This window comes from Cygnus olor, chromosome 6 (assembly GCF_009769625.2).
Source record: "Cygnus olor isolate bCygOlo1 chromosome 6, bCygOlo1.pri.v2, whole genome shotgun sequence".
Lineage (NCBI taxonomy): Eukaryota > Metazoa > Chordata > Aves > Anseriformes > Anatidae > Cygnus > Cygnus olor.
In genome coordinates, this window is record NC_049174.1 from 38,653,644 (window position 1) to 38,678,453 (window position 24,810).

A 24,810-nucleotide genomic window follows, 5' to 3' on the forward strand; every position below is an offset into this window, starting at 1 on the left:
CTACTAAGGGAAGCTCCGCCTGAGAAGGCACATTCCCCTGGCTCAGCCCAGCAGACAGCACAAAGGGGCTATCATGTATCTCGGCTCCTGTTACACCAAGGTTGTGTAGGCTCCGCACGCCTGCACCACCACAAGCAGGTGCCCAGCAACTGACAGAGCTCTCCTCAAGCATCTTCTGTGCAAAAGCCTTGGTAGGCAAAAGAGACAAAGATCTGCCCCATCCAGCAATCTTGGCTGACAGAGGCACTGAAGAGGACCCTTAAACCCCACCACCTAACGCTCTTTATACTACTCCAGCTTGTGTTTGCCCAGCACTTGTCCTCCAAAAGTAAAAATTAACGCTTTTGCCCTTTCCCTTACGTAAAGAACTTTAGCCACATGCAGAAACCTTTCCCTCCACACAGTCAAAGCAAGACACAATTCTTCTGTGATCATAATATACAATGCCACACAAAATTCTTCCTCTCTGGTTAAAAAAATAAAAAAATAAAAAACACTCAGCATGTCAGTATGGCCACAACACCGTCTCACAGAATCAGCCCAGGTTTATGGTCCCCAACTGCATCTTCCCCAACAGTGGAACAGAACTCAAGAAGGACAGCCCGTTTCCCACACATCTAGGAAAGAAGAACTTACATCGCTCTGAAGGTCGTACACTTTCCTGGCTTGTACAACATCGTTCTGGTCCGGCAGACACGTCCACCGATGCAGATGATGCTTGTAATCAATGTCGCTGACCAGCTCCTGACACTTCTTGGCCAACACCACGCCCAGCATGTCCACGGGGCTGCTGAAGTGCGTCTTTGTCTTCTCAAAGGCCTTCTTGTACTCCCTGTCACTCTGGATCTTCGCTACGTGCATCGACCACATCATCTTGGGATCATCCTCTATGTTTCGCGCTCCAATGTGGTGGCCAAGCTGCTTGCGATAACCTTCCTTATACCTGTACTGTAGGATTAAAGAAGCTCAGTAAGTTTACGCTCAGCCCTTCTTCTTCCTCTCAGCACTGTTCTGGAGCAACTCCTGTGAAAAGAGCTTTGCTAATGGAACCTGGCAAGATCACCATGGGAACAGGCATCCAAGCGCAACGTACCCCACGATGGGCTACACCTCCATCCCACCCCAGGCCTGCACCAAGACACAGGAGCCACACGGAGGTCCAGACTGCAACCCCAGCCAAGCCAGCTCAGGAACCAGGAGCAATGTGCTTGTGCAGACAGCAGCTCCACACAACCCAAGCAGCCTCACTGAGAGGCCAGCTCAGCAGCTGGGGTGGAAAACGGAACAAAACCCATCAGACTGCTCCAGCAGGCAACCTGGCCTTCATCCTGTACTGCTCTGTCTGCACTCACCCACGCAGCTGACACACTCCTCTGCACCAGGCTCTCCTCACAGTGCGGAGGACTCTTGTTCTCCCAGCTCAGTGTGTCCTCAGCTGCGGGCCACCTGCTGCCTGAGTTTGGGCAGTGACAGGGAACTGCGCTACACTTTTCCCTCCCCCATTTCCAAAATGCCCAGGAAGCCTGAGGAGAGATTGAGCTCATCTTCCCAGACTAACAGAACAAACCTAAACTACAGAATGTCTCATGAGAGAGTAAATTCAGCCCCTGCACCCTAAATTCATACTCTGCAACACAAGCTGGGACAAAGTAACAGTGGCCTGACAGTGACTGCACTGCCCCAGTCCACACAGAAATGATAAACATCCCTGTCATATCAAAAAACTTGGTTTGGGTTTTCTTTTCAATGGTCCAGCTCGTCGGGTAGCTGCAGGCATCAGGGGAGTGCACATCCGTACTGACAGACTGGCCCTACTGAACCTCTGGCACCAACGCCTTTACTGACTAGCTGAGCGGTAATGACAGGTACGTGCTCTGTGGGCTACACTCATCTAAGTTTGCAGTCCCTGGTCTTGAGCTGCAAGCACAGAGAAACTGTCCAAGAGGGTGTGCCACCAAGGCCTCCTGCATACTTACATCACTGGCAATATCCCTGGAAGCTTTAGCAGACTTGATAGGAATCGCATCTGCGCGGAGGTCATAGCCCTTTTTCTTCTCTTCCTCCATTGCAAGCCTGTACAGTTTCTGGAAGAAAAACAAGAGTTCCCAAGTGACCCCAACTACACTTCTTCCTGCACCGCCTCTGCCCACGGATGGACACCGAGCCCACACAAAACACCTACCTCACTGAGGTTCTGCTGGTTCTGCTGGGCCAGCAAAATACCAGGTGTATCTGGCATAATGTGAACGCTGGTTTTGTCTTTCTCCCAGGCAGACGTATACGCACGCTGAAAAGGTGAGCACAACGTAAAAGATCATGCAAGCACAGGGAAACAAACACAGAGACCAAACTAGCTCAACAGGGCCTCTACAAGCCTCTAGGTCTCAACACACTTAGGCACTTTCCTTTCCCCAAGACTTTTAAAGCCTCACCCTTTTCTTTCCCGCACCACACCCAATCTCTGCTCCAATTGCACAAAACAGATGTTGATCAAACAAGGAACACAAATCCCCTGAGCAGGGACCGCAACACCCCTCCAGCAAAACCCTGGCCCTGGAGGCAGAAGAGCTCTAGAGCCCTGCTAGAGGCACTCCTTTCCCTCAGGCTGAAAACACAAGGGAATCTCACTTGGTTCATAATTTCAGAGTTGTGCTTCGCCAGAACCATAGGCATAGAGTCAGGAATGCTCGTGAACTTGATGGTGTCCGGATGCTGACGATACTTCTTGTCACTCAGGATCAGGCTCGCCCTCTTGTTCTTCTCATCGTCCAGCGAACCACTTGGGGACCAGCCAATGCCTCTCAGCCACAGAAGGTCGGACTTGTACAAATTCTGAAATGACAGGCAAGGACACAAACAGCTCAGCAACATCCTCAGTGTGTGCAAGCACCCCTCCTACTAAGGGAAGCTCCGCCTGAGAAGGCACATTCCCCTGGCTCAGCCCAGCAGACAGCACAAAGGGGCTATCATGTATCTCGGCTCCTGTTACACCAAGGTTGTGTAGGCTCCGCACGCCTGCACCACCACAAGCAGGTGCCCAGCAACTGACAGAGCTCTCCTCAAGCATCTTCTGTGCAAAAGCCTTGGTAGGCAAAAGAGACAAAGATCTGCCCCATCCAGCAATCTTGGCTGACAGAGGCACTGAAGAGGACCCTTAAACCCCACCACCTAACGCTCTTTATACTACTCCAGCTTGTGTTTGCCCAGCACTTGTCCTCCAAAAGTAAAAATTAACGCTTTTGCCCTTTCCCTTACGTAAAGAACTTTAGCCACATGCAGAAACCTTTCCCTCCACACAGTCAAAGCAAGACACAATTCTTCTGTGATCATAATATACAATGCCACACAAAATTCTTCCTCTCTGGTTAAAAAAATAAAAAAATAAAAAACACTCAGCATGTCAGTATGGCCACAACACCGTCTCACAGAATCAGCCCAGGTTTATGGTCCCCAACTGCATCTTCCCCAACAGTGGAACAGAACTCAAGAAGGACAGCCCGTTTCCCACACATCTAGGAAAGAAGAACTTACATCGCTCTGAAGGTCGTACACTTTCCTGGCTTGTACAACATCGTTCTGGTCCGGCAGACACGTCCACCGATGCAGATGATGCTTGTAATCAATGTCGCTGACCAGCTCCTGACACTTCTTGGCCAACACCACGCCCAGCATGTCCACGGGGCTGCTGAAGTGCGTCTTTGTCTTCTCAAAGGCCTTCTTGTACTCCCTGTCACTCTGGATCTTCGCTACGTGCATCGACCACATCATCTTGGGATCATCCTCTATGTTTCGCGCTCCAATGTGGTGGCCAAGCTGCTTCCGGTACGCAGTTTTATATTGGTACTAATTGAATAGAGAAACCGCCGTGTTTTAAAGAAGTACCTAACATTTCTGATTTGTTAATAGACTGGCTTATTTTTGAACTGAAATGTATTATAAAAATATATCGCATATTTTGGCTATATTTTTAGCATTTTTATTTCTAGATCATATTATTTTCTATGGTTACATTCTTTCTATTTGTAAAGTATTTTAATGAATTCAATTAACTTTGCACAATAAAGAATTACACAACCTCTTGGGTGAGGAGCAATGTAAGTGTTAAAATGTTAGATCTCCTCCTATTACTGGGAAATGTCTACTAGCTCAATGCCACACTATTATTTTCACTCGGTAGGACTTACTTCACTAGCTATGTCTCTGGATGCCTTCGCTGACTTGAGGGGTATAGCATCGGGAGGAAGATCGTAGCCTTTCCTCTTCAACTCTTCATATCCTAACTTGTAATGTTTCTGTTGGAGAAGGATTCAAAGTAATTATTGCAAATAAGGTTCTGGAGAGTTTTTCAATATGTAAAAAAGTAAGATCATCCTACCTATACAATATGGTAATTTTATTCCTTTGATTATTGAAAAAGAAGAATGAGATTCCAAATGCAGTTTCATTAATCAAATGAAATCCCATACCTTATTTCTAATAATATGTATTTTGTAACTGATTATATAAAATATATAAAAATAGCTACCTGCAATTTCTCTGATGGTCTCATCTGAGACCAAAACTTTTCCTTTACTAGAAATATTAATCTGAATGAAGAACAGTCTTCTACAGAGGTGAATAATACAACCCTGCAATTTGCTACACCCAATTTCAATCACAATTATTTGTCTTCTTGATTTCTTATGATAAAGCTGCTGACATTTTACATTTTGCACCTAATCTATATTTGTTCCATTATAGCCAGAAATTTGATGTAATGTGATCTTAAGAAATTCTAAAAATGTAGTTTGATATAATCAGACTTTTAACTAAACAACAGGCTTACTGGAAATTCCTGAATACATATCTAAAATGTTAATATAATTGGTAGGGATGAAAGAAAACACCAAACTTGCACTGAGTATTTTCTTGGTATTTTTTTTCTAGCAACTCCACTTCCATATTATAACTTAGCAATTTACTTGAGCTTCCCAGTGCATAACAATTTTCACAGGAAAAGATTACAGGTGTGCTTACAACCATTAGATTTGTAGAATTACTCTACTTCATTTTAAACTAAAGCTATAAAGAGTAAACCCAAATTTCATAAAAGAAATATTGTAGAGACACACTTACATCACTTGTGTTGATTAAGTTTGATTTAGCCAGTAAAATTTCAGGAGTATCAGGCATGATGTGAACCTGAGTCTTGTCCTTGTCCCAGGCTTGTCTATAGAGTATCTGAAAAGAGACACAAACAGAAATATCTTGTCTGATAAAAGGCTCACATTCATGGCAGTGAATTCATCTTAATTTTTCTCAACAATTGCAAAGCAAAGATATACCATGCAAGCATGAGTGATCAATGCAAGAAATTTAAATAAAATAATACACCAACTTCTTACTGAAATACCTTTTTTCCCTCTTTACATCCACAAATGCTCAACGAGGCAGCATTATGACAACATGGTTGCATACTACATAGTAAGGGTTATATTTGCAGTTTGCTGAATAAATTGTATAGCCCTAAAGACCTTAATCTCCTGATTAAGGCATAATACTTCTTGACAACTGAGCAGTAAGGCACAGATTGTAAACATCTGATATTTTTATATTTTATATTTTTATAATCACATTCTGGTATAGTGATCTTTTCAACAAATGAATACTAACTTATTCCTACATTTATTGAATCACATGTACTTGTTTCAGAGGCAACTTACATCACTTCTATTTTTGGCATTAGATTTTGCTAAAACGATATTCATGGCATCTGGGATACTTGTGAACTTAATAGTATCTGGGTGCTGCCGGTACTTCTTTTCACTCAGTATTTCAGAAGCTTTCTTGTTCTTTTCAGATTCCAAAGATCCCAAAGGACTCCATCCAAGGCCTCTGAGCCACTGTAGATCTGACTTATATAGATTCTATTAAGGAAAAAAAAAATCATAGTAGGTTCTTTTACTGTTCATGTATTAAACCATATTAAAAAGCTAACTGGTATATTAACTTCAGTCTGATCTATACTAATATCAAAAGAGAGTTATTAGAGAAACTTTTCCATAAGTAGTAAATATCTTACAGAAAATGAATGAATGAAATCCAGCGGAAGCTTACATCACTCTGTAGTTCATAGACCCTCTTTGCTTGAGTGACATCGTTCTGGTCTGGTAGACAAGTCCAGCGGTGTAGCATCTGTTTGTAGTCTATATCGCTAACCAATTCCTGACATTTCTTAGCAAGAAGGAAGCCCAACATATCCACGGGCATGTTGAACTTTGTCTTCCACTTCTCAAAATCTTTCTTATACTCCCTCTCACTCTGCATCTTAGCTACTTGCATAGACCACAACATCTTAGGATCATCCTGTAAGCTGCGGAATCCAATGTGATGTCCCTGTTGCTTGCGGTAACCTTCTTTGTACTTGTACTAAAATTAAAAAGGTTGCATTATTGAAATTACAGTAAGAATCAGGCAGTGGTAAAATAAATAAGGCAAATATATTCACTCAGTTCAATGTTCCTCATTACCAATGAAATGAGCAACTTGCTATAGCATCTCATGTAAAGGTTTAGTAGCCCCCTGATTCATGTGCATCACTTGGTGTCTGTGAATGCTTTGCCTGGGAATAAACAGAGTCTCCTGGGGAGGAAGAGGGCATATCTCTAACAGTGGTCTCCTATGCCATTTGTTTTATACAGTCACACAGTTCAGAACTCCCAAAGGCTGTCACATTTAAATATTTTGATGAATAAAATAATCAGCTTAAGCATTTCCAATGATTAATGAAATCTGTTCCATAAATTCAGGAGTCATACCAATAGCAAGTTACAGAAAATAATAGAAATATATGTGTCACCGTATCTATTTCGGAGTCGTAAAGAGGATTTCCAAGTATAGGCACTGGCATCAGCTAAGTGGACTAAATTGCTGCTGCTCAGAAAACGTAACATTCAAAAGAGCAGACAACTCAGTTTAAATTGCTTTGTATGGCTAGCCACTTCATGGATGGACTTTGGAATTGCTAAGACCTAAGAACAACTCTCCTTCAAATCTTTTCAAAAAACAAACTCACAAAAACAGATCAGGAAAGTGTTTCTTCATCAATTTTGCTTGTTTACTCCAAGGCACACCTTAGCAGAGGGATGCACAAAGAAGTGCATTTCAGACTGAATTAGAAATGTTGCTTACGTCACTTGCAATGTCCCTTGAAGCTTTGGCAGCTTTCACTGAAATGGCTTCAGGTGTGAGGTCATAGCCCTTCTTTATCATTTCCTCCCAGCCAAGCTTGTACAGTTTCTAAAATTGAAAACAATTTTAATTAAAAAGCCTTAGTAATACATATATTACCTTCCACTTAGATATGCTAGTGATCCATATTACCTAATTCTTGTTACCTCAAAAGCTTCGGTTATGAGAGAAGAGCTACTGGAATGAAAACTCAGAAAAGGGAAAATGTGATAGGCAAGGAAGGTAGTCTTCCAAGTCTTAGGCCAGTGATTAAATAGCTTTTATTTACTGCAGCACTTCCCTATCACAGCTTACCTTTAGGACTTGACACATAACTGGGAAATTTGAAATCTGTACATCTGGGATAACTGAAAACTTTTCAATGGGCCTAACAAAATTTTAATTAATAAGGCTGTAATGTAGTTATTTAATAGTCAATTCAGTTCAGGCACAATTGATTTAAAGTTCCAGCCCTCATATGCTGAAAATTTGCCTCTGAGCAATCATGCAAAGCAAAATCTAATTGCTTTAAATAGCAAAATTTCTGATATTTAAAAGCTGAAAGAAAAGTTCAAATCATTACATGTAATTATTTTCTTATGCATAAAGTTAAAAATATACACAATGAACTTATAATTTTATAATAAGGAATTTGTAACACGATTGATTTCTCTGGAGTATGGACTTCACACTTCCAGAGGTCAAAAATAGAACTCATGTTTTCCATATATTTTGCTATAATTTAGGCTGTAACTTTGCTACCTTGAAGATGGTAACTATTGCTACTCTGAATATATATCGTATATATTATATATATTGCTACTCTTTCACAGCAAAATTCTTGCCTTTGTTCTAAAATCTCTTCCATTTTTTTCTAACCTTTATCAATTAACTTTCATTTTGAAATAGGAAGGATCCTTTAAATTTGAAGAAAATAGATATTAATTTGAAATGTAATAGAAAGCATGAAAAAGCACTACCTGACTGTAGTTCGCCTTGTTCTGTTTTGCTTGTAGAATATCTGGTGTATCTGGCATCACGTGAACTTGAGTTTTATCCTTCTCCCAAGCTTGAGTATAAGCATGCTATTGAAAAAGTAACATCAGCTGTGTTAGTATAAATGACAAAGGATGGTTCTTTCAAGGTTTTCACCTTTCTGTTTGTGCACTTTGCCTATGGATGGGTAAAAAGCAGAAGATGCTAACTTAGATTTATTTTACTATGTAATGAACTACCCCAGAATGAGCTGAATTAGGATCCAGTCCTGCTTCAAATGAGGTCTACCTAGCAAGATTTTCAGGGCCAATGATTTCTACGTAAGAGTGAGAAAAATAGATGTTGAAGAGGTGGCTATGAAAAAATGAGATAAGATTTATTTAACCAATGCCACTTGGCAGTAAATGAGTGTTTCAATTAAGAAAAAAATTGAAAAAGGAGAAATCTGTGACAGTTGTTTTTCCCAGGGAAACACTGCTACATAAAAGTGGTGACAGAGATGTATACAGTGTTTATTAATTTGGATTATATTTGAGTGCCTGACTAATTTTGCCCATAAATACTTACTTTATTCATTATATCTGCATTATGCTTTGCGAGGACCATGTCCATTGCGTCATTCTGTTTTGTAAAATGGAACATGCTGGGATGCTGGCGGTATTTCCGGTCACTTGCAATTTCTGTAGCTTTCTTAGACTTCTCCACGTCCAGAGAACCAGCAGGACTCCAACCAATACCCTTGAACCATTCATTGTAATCCTGCTTGTACTCATTCTGCAAATCAGGATACAAAATGAAAGTTTACAATTTATAAACGGTTCATGCTAAATAATCCTGTTCTTTCCAAAACACAGCCGTAATGAGAAAAGAGGAAAACAGGCACAGCTGTGAATGATAGTCAGAAAGAAAAGAGAAACTTACATTACTTTGTATCTGATTCATGTTTCTGTACAGTTCAAAACTCATTGCATCTGGTAGAAGCATATAGTGGTGTATCAGTCGTTTGTAGTTTGTATTGGTTACACGATCTTGTGCCTCCTTAGCTGCCACAATACTGAGAGCATCAGAAGGTGTTTGGTAATGCGTCTTGCTCGTCTCATAGGCTTTCTTGTATTCACGATCAGACTGCATCTTAGCCACTTGCATATAATGGACAAGCTTGGGATCATCCTGAAGGCTGCGGAAGCCTACAAGCTTTCCCTTGTCTTTTTCATAACCTAATTTGTATTTATACTGTGCAGAGAACAGAGACAGAGACTTTAGTTCTACTTCATTTGTTTAACAAGCAATGTCTATCTTGTAAGGGAAAAAAAAAGTAAATTAAAATAAGATCTTCACATTATTAAATAAAGTGGTGCAATCAATACACCAGAAGGAAGGGAAGCCATCCAAAGGGACCTGGACAAGCTAGAGAAGTGGGCCCAAGTGAACCTAATGAAGTTCAACAAGTTTAAGTGCAAAGTGCTGCACCTGGGCTGGGGCAATATTACATTTATAAAATATTAAAGCACTAGAACAATAAGAAATGAACGGCATTTTTTTTTCCCCAGGAAGAATCCCTCATTTATCTCCTAATCCTTCTAATGGAGAAATTCTTCTTTAACTCTGCGAGAAAATTTATTAGAATATATGCTGAATATGTCAATTATTTACAAACAAGAGAATAAATAGACTTCACACACTTAGCATACAAAATTGAGCCGTGTTAAGAAAAGAATGTTTTACAATGTCTGAAATGGATTGTTTTTTCTTTTCAGAACTTACATCACTAGCAATGTCCCTAGAAGCTCTGGCAGCTTTAATAGGGATAGCATCGGCTCTGAGATCATACCCTTTCTTCCTGGTTTCTTCAAAAGAAAGTCTGTACATTTTCTGTGAAAAGAAAGAAGACTCATCCTTTAAACAAACAAAACACAATACTGTATACATTTTATACATCAACTTGAAACACAGACTATTCATATGTTTAATACCCCTTGAACAGCTGTTTATGGCACTCAGGTTCACAAAGAGATGAATTCACCTTCAAAATTAACTTCGGTCCTAGTGTTTATACATCAGTGTAGCTGAACTGTGCTATAATCAACAACAATAACCTAAAACAAGAAGACCAAGTATTTGCACTTGCTTCCCACATGCACAAATACTGGTGAAAAGTTGCATCTAAAAATTAGATGTCTATTTACAAGCACATAAAGATGTGCGCAATTACAAACAACCCTTTATTTGGCATATGTAGATTTAACAACTAGCTACTGAGAAACTGTCTATGATATCACGTCACATAAAGAATAGGTTGAACCTGCAAGACAGAATTTTGAATGCAGTACAAAACGTGTATCAGGAAATAAAATAAATGCAGTAACAAACATGGATAGTGCTCAGACTCTACCATTTTGCTAATAACTACTATGTTTTAATGACCTACATGAATACTTCATAATCTATCCATAAACACTACGGCTTCTTCTTGACAACTTTTGGTATGTAATCTCAGAGAAGGGGGGGGCGGGAAGAAAAATAAATAGCTTACTGTGAAACTAATACAGATTAGGCAACTGAGAATTAGGGAGACTTTCCTATGCTGTTATTTCACTTATTATTCCTAATAAAAAACAAAACAAAACAAAGCAAAACAAAAAAACAGGTGCAACCTCTTAGCCTTACAAACAGTACTCACATCACTCAAATTAAATGCATTAGCTTTTGCTAAAGCGATCTGTGGAATATCTGGTGTGATGTGAACTTTCTTTTTGTCTTCTTCCCATGCTTGTTTGTATTGGTGCTGGAGGGACAAAGGAAAAAACATGTCAACGTACAAAAAAATTAAATATAATAGTATTGTTATTATTAAAATGTCACTATTTTAAATACAATCTTTCTTTACAATGATGCAACTCCTAATACGGTAAGACCATTTGTATTTTTATTTTACCATTTAAAAGCAATGTGAATCAGAAATAGCTCTTATGAAGTTAATCGTGCAAGTCTAAAATAAAAGTTGAACCAATACCAATCTTGCTACAGTATTTTATTGCTTGTCTCTTGCCCAGCAGCATGTTCAAGCACATTCAGCAGCAGAAAACAACAGCTATCAAAGTCAGGTCAGAAGGTAGAAGAAAAAAAAAGTGTTAGAAGAGTAGGTTGTTAGCCACCTTGTTTGAGGTGGAAGATTATCAGCTTATCTCATGAAAAATAAGTAGCAATTGAGAGAGACGTAACAAAAGTTTTCTTAGAGGAAGCAAAGCTAAGAAAAACCTAAAATTCTGGTGAGCACATCATCTCCAATGCATGTGAACACTAGACATTTCTAAAGAACAGCAGCAGATTCTACCAGTTCAGCAGAAGAACCAGGAAATAAATATCTCATTACAAGAGTATTCAGATCGTGCTGCAATTCCACATTGATGTAACAGGCATCAGATGAAACAGGCTATGTGTTTAACAGTTTAAATGTTATTTTCAAAAGCAAATCACTCTGGAACTTTTAGCCTCTAGGGTTAAACTATTAACAGTCTACAATCTTTTATGCTGTGTAGACCTTATGAATAAAATATTATGGTCATGCTTTGCTTTCAGGTATAGAAAGGCTCTAGGAAGATGAAATACACTGACAGTCAAGCATTCTCATTAGTTGCCAAAACTGAAAAATTCAGACATTAGTCACCCAATAAGATTGTGTATTGTTATGAATAATTCATTTCATATTTGTGCAAATTTAGCTAAGTTTTGATGAACACCTTCTTACCTCATCCATGATTTTAGCATTATTTAAAGCTAAGACCATGTTCATGGAATCCATAGGAACAGAATACTTCAGCTTGTCTGGATGCTGGCGGTATTTCTTTTCACTAACAATTTCCATTGCTTTCTTGTTCTTCTCAGCCTCCAGGGAGCCCAGTGGCATCCATCCAACACCTTTCATGCTTTCATCGTATTCTGCTCTATATTGATTCTGGAAGCAGAAAGAAAATAAAATAATCAGATAGATACACATGAATATCTGGAAATCTTGACACTTCCTCCTGTGTTTAATGAATATTAGATTTTGAATGCACTTGTTCTAAGAAGAACCAAATAATATCAAGACGTATCCAGTGTTTTCTTAGAAATGTGTTTGTTACAGTACTGTCTGTATTTTATTATAGTTCCCTTTATACAGTGTTCACATCCTCCCTGTGATGGATATAGATTGTTCACATAAGATTACATGCTAAGGCCCTCTTGGAGAAGAAGATCAACTGAACCACTATCCTGACAAAAAAAAAATAAATCTGTTTTCTCTAGAGTCTGAACATCCCAGAAACGGACACGGCTACATAGTTTGCTTCCCCTTTTTCTAAGAGGACATCTTCTTGGAAGTACAAGACAAAACTGCTGAAAAGTGAAGCTTTTCCTGCCTTGGCCTGCACAAAAGGAGTGCTGCTGAAGAGTCTGATGGAACATTTAAACATCCATTCTACTTCATTAATAAAATGGCTTATTTTTGAGCCTGAATTCTTTAGCAATAGGTGTAATTTAATATTTCAGAGTCTTAGAAATATACAATGGCTATCTTTACTGAAGATTGCATTTTATTTACCACATTTTAGTGTATAACTGAATTTCACTAAGAAAAAACTACTTATCTTACAGTATATTCTCATAATCTAAGCAACATTGTATTAGTAATGCAAAGGTTGAAGAGTCTATCACTTACGTCACTTTGTAACTGCATCATGTTTTTGGCTAATTCAAGACTCATAGCATCAGGTAGAACATTGTAGGTATGGATCAAGCTTTTGTAGTTTGTATTTGTAGCCACTTCCTGTGCTTTCTTGGCTGCCACAACACTGAGCATGTCAACTGGAGTATGGAAGTTAGTCTTTGCCTTCTCATAATCTTTTTTGTATTCACGATCAGATTGCATCTTAGCCACCTGCATGAAGTGCACTAGCTTGGGATCATCTTCAAGGCTGCGGAACCCAATATGCTTTCCTTTTCCTTTTTCGTAGGCTAGTTTGTATTTATACTGACAGCAGGAAAGACAAAGAGCAAGAGAAAAAAAAAAAGCATGATTAAGCTCATTTCTATCTTTGAAGACAGAAAATACTGCTTCTTTTTCATCACAGAATTTCAGGCTTAGTCATTTAGACATATTTGGTCTTATAAAATAACCTGCTGAACACAGGCTTATGAAGCTTAGCGGCTTGCTGAACAAAGAGCAAAAAAGCACAATTCAGTGTTATTCTACGGGAGACAAAATATGCCTGAGAGCCAGTACTACAAAGGTTTATCACATTAAGCATATAACTGAAACTCAGATTTTCCAAGATGCTTGAAAAATCACATTTGTGCATAACACAGCATTTTGAAAAGTTCTGATTGGCTCTGAAAAAATTTTGAATGCTACCAAGTAAACAAACTTACATCACTCGCAATGTCTCTGGAGGCTTTGGCTGCTTTTATTGGAATGGCATCTGTCTTCATGTCATAACCTTTCTTCTTGTCTTCCTCCCATCCGGCTTTGTATAATTTCTGATTTAAAATGTAAAAGAGAACAGGTACTCTATTATGAATGCAGAAGTACTAAAGTACCCTGCATCTGAACTATTTTCAAAAAAAAAAAACCTAAAAATTACACCAATTTTTGATCTATGCAACAGACACTGAATGCCCACTTCGAGCACAGTAACTCACATTACTCATTGTGATCTGGTTCACTTTAGACTGCAGAATTTCTGGAGTATCTGGCATAACATGAATGCTGGTCTTCTCTTTGTTCCATTTATCAGTGTAGAGCCTCTGCAATTAAAAGAAATGACATTTAGCGTTCAATAGGCGATGCACTCAAAATATAAGTTTGCTTTTGTTTTGCTTATGTGCAATATATAATGTTTTACAGTACAAAGTTCCATAAGCACTATAAATAATCTCCACAATTATAAATGCAGCATGAAAATATTGTATTCCTCCTCTTTCTTTAGTATTTCATTTGAGAAATTTGCAAAGTTTGTTTTGACAACTATTAAAAAATTAAATTTAAAATTTTCAGTCTGCTGTCTTCCCTGTTTTATATATATCCTTATAAATATATATAAATATATATGTCCTTGTAAAGCATAAGTGTTTTTTTTTTATGCACCCTCTTTCCACGGTATACAAGGAATAAGGATCAGTGGTGTTCCAGATAACACCAACAAATTCAGGAACAAATTTAAAGAATTCCCTTTTTCTGAGGATACTTGTAAAAACTTGACGGGATTTTAGGGTGTTTTATGTGCTCACTATTATATATAAAAAGAGCACCATTACCAAAGTACTATAAATCTGGAGAGGATATTTTTTATCATATGCACAAAAGAGAAATCTTTAATCTCTATAAACTTAAAACTCTCTCAATTATGCTTACATTCTGAGGCTTTATCATTGCTTAGTGTCCAGTTTTAACCAAGCAAACCACTATACCCACTGAAAATTCTGATGACCTCAGTGGGAATACACCCATCGCATGATTTTGCGAGATGAAGACCCTACCTCTGGCTCAGTCACAATCATCTGAACAAGTTCTCACCTTATTCATGATCTTGGCATTTTGCTTAGCTAACACTTGTTCCATTGCATCCATTGGAATAGAGTACTTCAGCTTGTCTGGATGCTGGCGATACTTCTTTTCACTGAGAATCTCTGTAGCTTTTTTGGCCTTTTCTACGTCCAATGATTGAATTGGCAACCAGCCGACTCCTCTCAACCAGTTATTAAAGTCTGCTTTATATACATTCTTTTAAAAAATAAACAAGGAAAAACAGTGAGACAAGGAAAATCAGAATGCCTGTATATAACAAACAAAACAAAACAAAACAAAAAAACACAGATGAGGCCTTAAAACTTCTCCTGGTCATTCTGATTTGAAAGAAAAGTTGGGCAAGCCTGTTTAAATCATGAATGTTTTCCAGCTCCTTAGCATAACATTAAAACTGTTAGGAGTAAAGAAACTATTTTCACTAAACCAATGTTTAGAACTCACACTACAGACCAAATGCAGACTTTAAAACAAACTTTGAACGGTAAACATGAAAAACAGACAAAAATATAGTCAGTTTTTTAAATGACACTCTTTGTTAGTCAACTCAGTTCACAGTGGAATTAATTCACTATGATGTTTTTTCCTGCAGTTTCTGCTTTAATCTTGAACAGAAACCAGTCCTATTTAATCACACATCGCAATATGGCTTTAGAACCGATAAAGGTATGAAGATGCTGCAAAAATGAAATAAGTTCCTGAACTGCAGTGTTAGAAGTAACAAGGAAAATAGCAGAGCAGCATCTGAGAAAAAGAACACATATTAGCTGTACACAGGACAAAGTTTCTCCTGAATTATCAGTCATCTCTCCTTGCAGATATCCTGAGTTAGACAGTCAAGCAACCTCAGCCTACTCAGCAAGGCTACCTAAAAATACAACAGGGAAGCAAAAAGCTTGAAATAAAAATTTCTATATTTGAATTGTGTTTAAAGGTCAGATCTATCTCTTGGCCAGTGGGAACAAGCACATTTTCCTCACCAAACAAAGCTCAGAATGTGAAGAATGTTCTCAATTAGATTATTTGAGCTTTTGGTGAGTTTTGAATTTGTCAGAAGACTACTAAAAATGCAGACTAATCTTAATATTTCCTGGGTAAACAAAAAGTAGACTCCAATGTTACACATGGAAATGAGTCACAGAGCTTAAAGGAAACTACAAAGATTTTTATAACTTAAACACACATCCTTAGTGTACATGGCATATGCATCTGTCGGAGGACAAAGGCAGGAAGAAAAGTGAACCAAATAAATAAATCTCAAGTCCCTAGGTACAATCCAGGTATAATCCTTAGGTATAATACAAACTTATATAACGTATATTTTGATAAACTTAAATAAAATATACTTTTATATACCCATAATTTATGATCTCTGAGAGTACAAATGATAATCACAGTAGTAACATACTGTAACTACATATCCAACTGGAAAAATAAAGGAATTAGCAAAACATTCATTTGCTGAGAAGTAAAGTTATTTGCTAAGTAAGTTTTCTAGAACTTATCATATGAACTTATGCATATTTATGATAAACTTTGGAAAACACACAGTTCCAGACCAGACATTAACATCTCAGTCCACTGATAATATCATACAGTTAATTTTCTAGCCTTAAAAGGTTAATATTGTAACACAGTAATTCTGAGAAGAAAAAAATAAGCCGATTAATTGTTACGTACATCACTCTGAAGCTGCATCACATTTCGTGATAGTTCCAGATTCACAGAATCAGGCAAGAGAGTATAATTGTGAATTAGCTGTTTATAGCCCGTGTTCGTAACTGCTTCTTGAGCTTTCTTGGCAGCTGTCACGCTGAACATATCCAAGGGAGTATGATATTTGGTCTTGCTGACTTCATAATCTTTCTTGTATTCACGATCTGATTGCATTTTGGCCACATTCATGTAATGAACAAGTTTAGGATCATCCTGCAGGCTGCGGTATCCAACCTGTTTGCCTTTTTCTTTCTCATATGATTCCTTGTACTTATACTACAGACAAAGCAAGAGAAATTCTTATCCACTTTGGAAACAGAAAATATACTTTTGATAGTTCTAATAAGTTGAAATTTAATATTTTTAAAATTACAATTCATTCCAAAATTTAGAAATTATTTTTCAGACAGCACAGGATTAACTGGATTCAAAAAAAGAAGATGGCTGCTGGATTACTCAGCTCATCTTGACCTCCGGTATAGACATAAATCTGGATATGAAGTACAAGGCCTCTCTTGCCATTGCCTCTGCCATATTTTATTTTACTGCCATAGATTTCTAACTCTGAAGAACATTCAGATTTTAATTAAAAGAACAGCATAATGGTATGGCTTGTGTCAGATAGCATACCAAGCTTTGATGTTGTCAATTGACTGTAGCTGCCTGAAAACAGCTACAGTCCTGTATAGACAGGCAGATGTACAGATCTCCAGCAACAAAAAATACAGAATAGATATATTATAACAGAAACTTTCAAAGAAGCTGGTGGATACTTTAACCACATGTAACAAACAGACCCAGCTCACCAGCACTCAGTCACATTAAAACACAATTCCAAAGAAACACCTTTTTTCTGAGGTTCATGTAAACATCTAAATTTGCTTATTATTTCACAGTACCATAAGAATTTCAGTTCTCAGTGTTAAGTATTTCTATATCTTTATATGCATGTAGATATGCTCTATGGTATAATATACTACAGAAAGCTGTAACAGTAGATTTTTGTACTCCTCTTTATGTAAATTATACTTACATCACTTGCAATATTTCGAGAAGCTTTAGCAGCAATAATCGGAATGGCATCTGGTTTCAGATCATATCCTTTGGCAATGGTTTTTTTCCAGTCTGCTTTGTAGTTCGCCTTGTAGGGAAAAAGGTAGGAGACTGTAATATCACGATAATTTTTTTTTTAAAGTTGTTTAAGACCTTACTTTTTATTGTATTTATTTGGATCAAAATATTAGTCTCTGCAATTGCAGGGAAAAATGTTAACCTCTACACAAACAACAACTGTATTATAATAAATACGAAGAGACCTGGACAGGCTTGAGAAATGGGCCTGTGCGATCCACAAATACAGGCTGGGCGGAAAATAGTTTGAGAGCAGCCCTGAGGAGAAGGACCTGGGGGTGTTGGTTGCTGTGAAGCTCAACATGAGGCTGCAATGTGTGCTTGCTGCCCAGAAAACCAACCTTATCCTGGGCTGCATCAAAAGCAGTGTGGCCAGCAGGGTGAGGGAGGGGATTCTCCCCCTCTGCTCTTTCTATATTTGATATTATAGCATGAATATATAAAAGGTAATTTTTCTACTACGTAAATGATAAATAAATATATTATTGAATGAACTGTCAATTATATGCTCACATCACTCAAATTGAAGGCATTGACCCTGGCTTGAATAAACTGAGGAACATCAGGATCCAGGGTGTATTTGTGTTTTACTTTCTCACCCTCTTGCTTATATGTTACCTGCAAGGAAAAATAAACAAACACTTGTTAACAAGTGCAAGAGATCTATAATTAGTGTTAATAAGTAGAGACAAAGCAACAATGCTTAATTCTTACCAACATACTGCATTTTTACTATTTGTACAGTTCTTAAAACCTAAAGGGTTTCAAATAGTAACATAAAAATCATACACATGGTAAAAAATAAAATCACTATATTGTATTAATAATGAAAAATTACTTACGTCACTCAGTTGCTTGGTATTGTGCTGAGCTAAAACCATTGGTATTGAATCTGGTATACTTGTAAATTTGATGGTGTCTGGGTGCTGACGGTATTTCTTTTCATTTAATGCATCTCCAGCCTTTTTAGCTTTTTCAACATCCAGAGAACCAAGAGGACTCCATCCAATACCCTTGAACCAGCTGTTATAATCTTGTTTGTATGCATTCTGTATGACAGAAAGACAACATGGACCAAGATTATCCCACAGAACTGTTTAAAACAATAACCACACTAGCTAGGAAGTTCCACATTAGCAGAAAATATTTATAAATTCTAGAAGGGAACAACAGATTTGTTTGTTTGTTTTTCTGTGATTTCATAGGGAATAAAGTGAGCTACTGTATCTTTTTCTTCCTGATTCATTTCTTATAAACAGTAACATCCGTTCAGTATTTACTAAGCTTCTTTTCTCTTACCCTTGTGAAAAATTTCACAAGTCTCTTCTTAATCAATCTTTAGAAGATTAATATCTTCTAAACTATCATATGGTGATCATTTAACATGGTTTAATTTGGTCTGTGTTTCAGCAGACTTTACCAGATTTGGCCTTTTGTTTAAAGGTCCACAAACCAAAGACGTTTTTGTCCTCCTGTACTTCCTTCTACAGTAAAGTATGCAGAATTCACAGACCTCAAGTAAAACGTCTACCCTAGATGCAGAGTGCAACCTGGTATGCTCAGTCAACCATCTGAAACTGTATCTGCAAAAAGTACCAAGAAGGTCCTAAATGAAATCTCTAATGCTAGAGATCTCCAGAGGATATATTCCTAATAATATCAATAACCAAATTTTGTCCACTCCTTCATGCTCAATAGATAATAATAGCCCAGCTACATTACCATACCTTTCTCACATGAAGACAAAGCAGGGAAATTAAAAGTCTTAATGAATAAAACAAAATTATGTTAGTTGCAAAATAAAGTCTTCTGAGAAAATGTGAAGAAAAAAAAACACATTTGAATGAATATCCCACAAATCTGGTCTTCAAAGACATGCCAACAACAAAATCCCTTTGAGCATAACTCACCTGGAATGTATTATTTCTAAATTCTGACAGCTGATACTTAAAGCTTCTAATGTTCTTCCCCGAGACATAAGAAAAACAGACCATTCTGGTACAGCAGTGGCAACTTTCACTGAATACAAACTCGCATTTTATTTTCACAGTGTGCAAGAAAACATCTATGAAATTGCGGCCACTGAAATACTTACATCACTCTGAATTTGCATCATATTCTTTGCAAGCTCAACATCCATAGCATCTGGCAGATAAGTGTAGTGATGGATCAGATTTTTGTAGTGGGCACCAGAAGCTACATCCTGAGACTTTTTCGCAGCCTGGATACTGAACATGTCAGGAGGTGTATGATAGTTAGTCTTGGTCTTCTCGTAATCCTTCTTGTACTCACGCTCAGACTGCATCCTTGCTACATGCATATAGTGAACAAGCTTGGGATCATCTTGCAGGCTTCTAAAACCAACTTGTTTTCCTTTAGTCTTTTCATATGCTTCTTTATATTTATACTAGAAACAGAGGAAAGAGATCAAATAAATTGTGGCATGGCTATTGATGTGTAAACTAAAAAATAAGAAAAGAAAAGCTCTTATGACTTGCATTGGAAAAAAAAAAAAGCTGCAAGAAGTTTACAGACATTAGTCTAAATGGCCTAAATGGCACACCCAGCAACTACATCTACATCAGATTATCTTGCTCCACCATCTAAGGTGGTACACAACAGGTTACACACATCACAGTAAGATTCATCAACATTAGCATTTCTTGAGAGGAAAGGAAAGTGTTCCCTAAGCATTCCTGTACTGAGAGGTGTATGAAAAATATTAAAACAATTGAGACAATCCTTCTGTCATTTGAAAGCAATAGCAAATAAATAGAGTACAACTGGACAGCTTCCTCTAGTTATCTGAAACCACTGAATCACATCCCACTTCATACAATTTGAACTACATGTCTTTCTGATTCATTTATAAGAACGTCTTCATGTCTTCTGCTGTCTAACCAAAAGCATATCAGCACATATTGTCTCACAGTCCATAAGTAGATGCCTGTTTAGCTAATTTTCTGGAAATTTGTCACCAGATGATTGCAAGAACTAATGATTTCATTTCTCCTGTGAAAACTGGTTTAAGAAACTGTGCAGTAATATTTGCTTATATAAAGCAAACAAATAGAATAAAATAAGTTTTACACTAACACTTTGGGAAAGACTAAGAATCTCTTTCTCATTTTAGCAGCTCTAGTGAGACTTGCACAACATTTGAAGTCTACCACATGGCCTGGAATGGATGACTTCTTTACTAAATGCCTAAAACAAGCATACCTGGAATAGATACTTACATCACTGGCAATGTTTCTTGAAGCTTTGGCTCGAGTAATTGGAATAGCATCAAGTGATACATTGTTTCCTTTAGCTATCAGATCATGATAGTCTTGTTTATAATACGCCTAAAAAAAGAAAATCTGTATTATTCTAGAGAACCTAGTAATCATAAGAATTATATGCAAGTCAAAGCTACGCCAAATCTACTTCAGGCAAACCTTTAGAAGCAGATATTTCATTCAGTGCTTTAATACTTCTCTATTAATTAAATTAAATTAATTAAACGATTACATGAGTACCTGGGATTTGTTTGGAAATTCAAATGATACAAAGAATGAAAAATTACATTGGTATCAGTTGATTATAAAGAACTGCCCATCAGTGAAAGAAATCTGGAATATGAGTGTATCTGCAACACATTACTTAAAAATTTATTAACAGTGTGTGAAACATTGAAAAGAAGTCACTTACATCACTGACGTTAGCTGCATTGTATCTAGCTTGGATAAACTGTGGGACATCTGGGGTAAGAGTATATTTATGTTTAACTTCCTCTCCGGAAGATCTGTATAGTTTCTGTAAAATATATGATACATAAATAAATCCTTCTTTCATTGTACAGACAGCCCCAGCTCACTGTGGGTTTATGTTTGGTTTTGCAAATATACATTGCCACCTATCTCAAAAGACTGAGACTGCACTTTTCATGCAGAGTAACTGATCTTATTGATAGAAGAAATGAGTCCTAAATACTCTATGCAGTCTTTACTCAGAAACGCTAAAGAGCATTGAGCCCTCCAATGGACAAAAAAACACAATTCTGGAAAACATGGGATAGTAAGGAATGGTAGTAGAGTACAAAACAAAGCTTGCTGTTTTATAATGATAGACATACTGTCATTAATCAGACATTCTGTAATTCATTCCTTATTGTAGGTGGGAAAACATCAAGAACAACTTGAAAATTTTGCATCATTTCTTAAATACAGTGCATTTAAAATAAACTTAAAACACAAATGGACAGGCTCAGGGGATGTGAACTGAAAGAGCTGCATGACTCCGTGGAGCTTGACAGTCTCCTACTGGGAAATTACTTGGGCAAAATCAGAGTACAAAACAAAGACAATACACAGAAACTCTTCCAAGCTGATAGTACTTAAAAGGATTTTAAAGACAACGCTCATCTCTTCAGTAGATACATCTCTACTCTGCTACAAGACCCTTTTCTTTCTCTACTTACATCATTGAGTTGAACTGTATTCTGTTTGGCTTGGACCATTACTGGAGTGTCCACCACACTTGTAAATTTAATGGTGTCTGGATGCTGACGATACTTCTTTTCATTCAAGGCATCTCCAGCTTTTTTAGCTTTTTCTACTTCTAGCGATCCAAGGGGGATCCAACCAATGCCTTTCATCCAGTTATTATAATCTGCTTTGTATGCATTCTAATAAAGAAGCAAAGACAATATTTAGAACTTCAGGAATGAGAAAAAACAATTCAGGGGCCTTTCCTGAGGCTTCATAGCTTTTGCTTGAGACATCTCAAAAATTCTGTTCACATAAGGTTTTACTTACATCACTCTGAATTTCCGTCATGTTTTTGGTTAGCTCCACATTCATTGCATCTGGTAAGTAAGTATAGTGATGTAGGAGGTTCTTGTAATTAGCATTGCTGGCAATCTCTTGAGCCTTCTTGGCACCGACAACATTGACCATATCCAGTGGAGTGTTGTACTTAGTTTTCGTTTTCTCGTAATCTTTCTTGTACTCTCGCTCAGACTGCATCTTGGCTACTTTCATATAATGAACAAGTTTGGGATCATCTTGGAGGCTCTGGAAGCCAACAAGTTTACCCTTGGAAAGTTCATAGGCTTTTTTATAGTTAACCTGTTAAAATACAATAGAACCCAGAGAACATCATTGTAAGTATAGTAACTTAGTAAAAAAGTAAATTAAAACCAAAGCTGTCCTTTGTTCTCTACAAAAAGTATCCCTCACATGCAGGGATGTGCCTTTCATCTTATTTATGATCAGACCTATAATTAAGGACAGAGAGAACTCAGGTCCATTGCTCATGGAGCTTTCATTAGTGACCTACTCCAACAATTTTCCTTAATCATACTGGACTGCAAGTCCGCCTTTTTATTCAGAGAGAATTACATAAAAAGACATCCTTTTCTAAATATAATTATATAAAAACATCAATGAAGCAATAGAATACCAATAAAAATAAAACTGTGTTAAGGCCATTAATACTCTAATAACATGCTCAAAAAAGGCTATAAAGAAGTTATCTCTCAAATATCAGTATATCTCTCAAATATAGTTTAAGTAAACTCTTATGAATTAAATAGTTCCTTTAAGAAGGATGCACTTACATCACTGGCAGCCTGTCTAGCAGCCTTGGCAGCTCGGATAGGAATAGCATCAGATTTTAGATCATATCCTCTTGATTTTAATTCTTCCAAACCCGTTTTGTAATAGTTCTAGAAGAAAAATTGAATTTTGAACGAACAGTTTATAGCTAGAAGAAACTTCAAGTTGGAAGTTGAATAAAGAACTCTGGAAATATACTTACATCACTAATATTGTAGGCATTAACTTTAGCCTGGATAAACTGGGGCACATCAGGAGGGAGGTGGTACTTGTGAATAATTTTTTCACCTTTGGATTTATACAGTATCTGCAAAGAACAATAAAGAAAGAAAATTACCAGGACAACATTTTTAGATAGCAAATGTTTAGTAATACTGAGTGGCACAACTCAAAGATTTTGTGCTACCTCACTCTCAGAGGAAGACAGAGATGAAATCCTAGTCCTCGCCTAGTGAATGGCATAAACCCCACTGACTTAACTGGTGCAAAGAATACTTTTAGAATGATAGACACGAAATTGCAAACACACACTGAAACTTGACATGAACGGCCACTTGATAAAAATAAAAACCATCTGATTTCCAGGTGGTCTTCCACTGGAACAGGACTGCATATACACACAAATGTTTTTGTCCATGTTTGTGCCTATATATGCACACACATTCACCTATACATCGATTTCAGGAGTTCTCTTAAACTGGATGATTAAGTGAAAACAGCCACAGTGCAGAAATTGATACACTAAGAATACAGTGACATGTTTAGTATGTATACTTACATCACTCAGCTGTTTACTATTGATCTCTGCTTGCTTCTGTACTGGAGAGTCAGTCACTTGAGTAAATTTGATTTGATCAGGATGCTTTTTGTAGGTGTGCTGAGGGAAAATAATAAATACATTCGTGGTAAATGTACATAATCTATCTTTTTATTTAAGAAGTCACAGCAGTGTAGCATTACTTGGGATAGCTAGCAGTTAGGGCATAGGTGCAGATAAGTACTGTCCCGCACAATGATTCTTATGTTACTTTTGCTGTAACTGTCTTGATCACTAGATGCCACAAAAGGCTTCTAAATTACAGATTAATAGGGTTTTTAAAAGTCACATACGCTAATAAATACAAATTGAAAATCTTCAAAATTAACAGGAATCACTCTGTAAATTTCCATATGCCTCAGAGCAGATACCCTGTATGTAAATAGCTATTTGATAACCACTGCAATGCTATACTTACATCTTTACACTGATCTAACTTCTTAATAGCTTCATATTCTTGAGTTATGGTCTGAGGGAAGTAGCACTTTGTCTTGTCCTCCTCGTAATCTGCTTTGTAATTTTTCTAGGGATAAAATCAACATTCAGTAAGAAAACATAATTCAGCTTTCTCCAAAATAAAAGTATCATGGTGAGAACAGAATGACTGCCACACTTACATCACTCTTCATAGCTTCAACTTTCATACAGTGTGTGTGATGTGGGTCCTCAAAACTGCCCAAATAGTGCCCTAAAATATTCTTCTGATATGCATCTTTGTATTTTACCTGGAAAAATAATCACAAGTTGATAAATAAAAGTAATCAAGAATGTTGGTACAG

At 37.3% G+C, this 24,810-nt stretch overlaps 1 protein-coding gene across 1 annotated transcript in view; it reads right to left on the reverse strand.

The window, feature by feature from the left end:
• The window catches only part of NEB (nebulin), a 123,505-nt gene that overhangs the window by 87,477 nt on the left and 11,218 nt on the right, over positions 1-24,810 (reverse strand). The window contains exons 13-46 of the mRNA XM_040562351.1: positions 24,649-24,756; positions 24,450-24,554; positions 23,993-24,091; positions 23,417-23,521; positions 23,217-23,324; positions 22,414-22,725; positions 22,077-22,283; positions 21,308-21,412; positions 20,854-20,961; positions 19,710-20,021; positions 18,457-18,663; positions 18,128-18,232; positions 17,517-17,624; positions 16,448-16,759; positions 14,759-14,965; positions 13,885-13,989; positions 13,615-13,722; positions 12,905-13,216; positions 11,954-12,160; positions 10,886-10,990; positions 9,970-10,077; positions 9,127-9,438; positions 8,773-8,979; positions 8,190-8,294; positions 7,171-7,278; positions 6,097-6,408; positions 5,703-5,906; positions 5,116-5,220; positions 4,185-4,292; positions 3,532-3,843; positions 2,629-2,832; positions 2,183-2,287; positions 1,977-2,084; positions 637-948 (exon numbers count right to left, since the gene is read on the reverse strand). Coding sequence (XP_040418285.1) covers positions 637-948; positions 1,977-2,084; positions 2,183-2,287; positions 2,629-2,832; positions 3,532-3,843; positions 4,185-4,292; positions 5,116-5,220; positions 5,703-5,906; positions 6,097-6,408; positions 7,171-7,278; positions 8,190-8,294; positions 8,773-8,979; positions 9,127-9,438; positions 9,970-10,077; positions 10,886-10,990; positions 11,954-12,160; positions 12,905-13,216; positions 13,615-13,722; positions 13,885-13,989; positions 14,759-14,965; positions 16,448-16,759; positions 17,517-17,624; positions 18,128-18,232; positions 18,457-18,663; positions 19,710-20,021; positions 20,854-20,961; positions 21,308-21,412; positions 22,077-22,283; positions 22,414-22,725; positions 23,217-23,324; positions 23,417-23,521; positions 23,993-24,091; positions 24,450-24,554; positions 24,649-24,756 — 5,955 coding nt within the window. The remainder of the gene's footprint in view (positions 1-636; positions 949-1,976; positions 2,085-2,182; positions 2,288-2,628; positions 2,833-3,531; positions 3,844-4,184; positions 4,293-5,115; positions 5,221-5,702; positions 5,907-6,096; positions 6,409-7,170; positions 7,279-8,189; positions 8,295-8,772; positions 8,980-9,126; positions 9,439-9,969; positions 10,078-10,885; positions 10,991-11,953; positions 12,161-12,904; positions 13,217-13,614; positions 13,723-13,884; positions 13,990-14,758; positions 14,966-16,447; positions 16,760-17,516; positions 17,625-18,127; positions 18,233-18,456; positions 18,664-19,709; positions 20,022-20,853; positions 20,962-21,307; positions 21,413-22,076; positions 22,284-22,413; positions 22,726-23,216; positions 23,325-23,416; positions 23,522-23,992; positions 24,092-24,449; positions 24,555-24,648; positions 24,757-24,810) is intronic.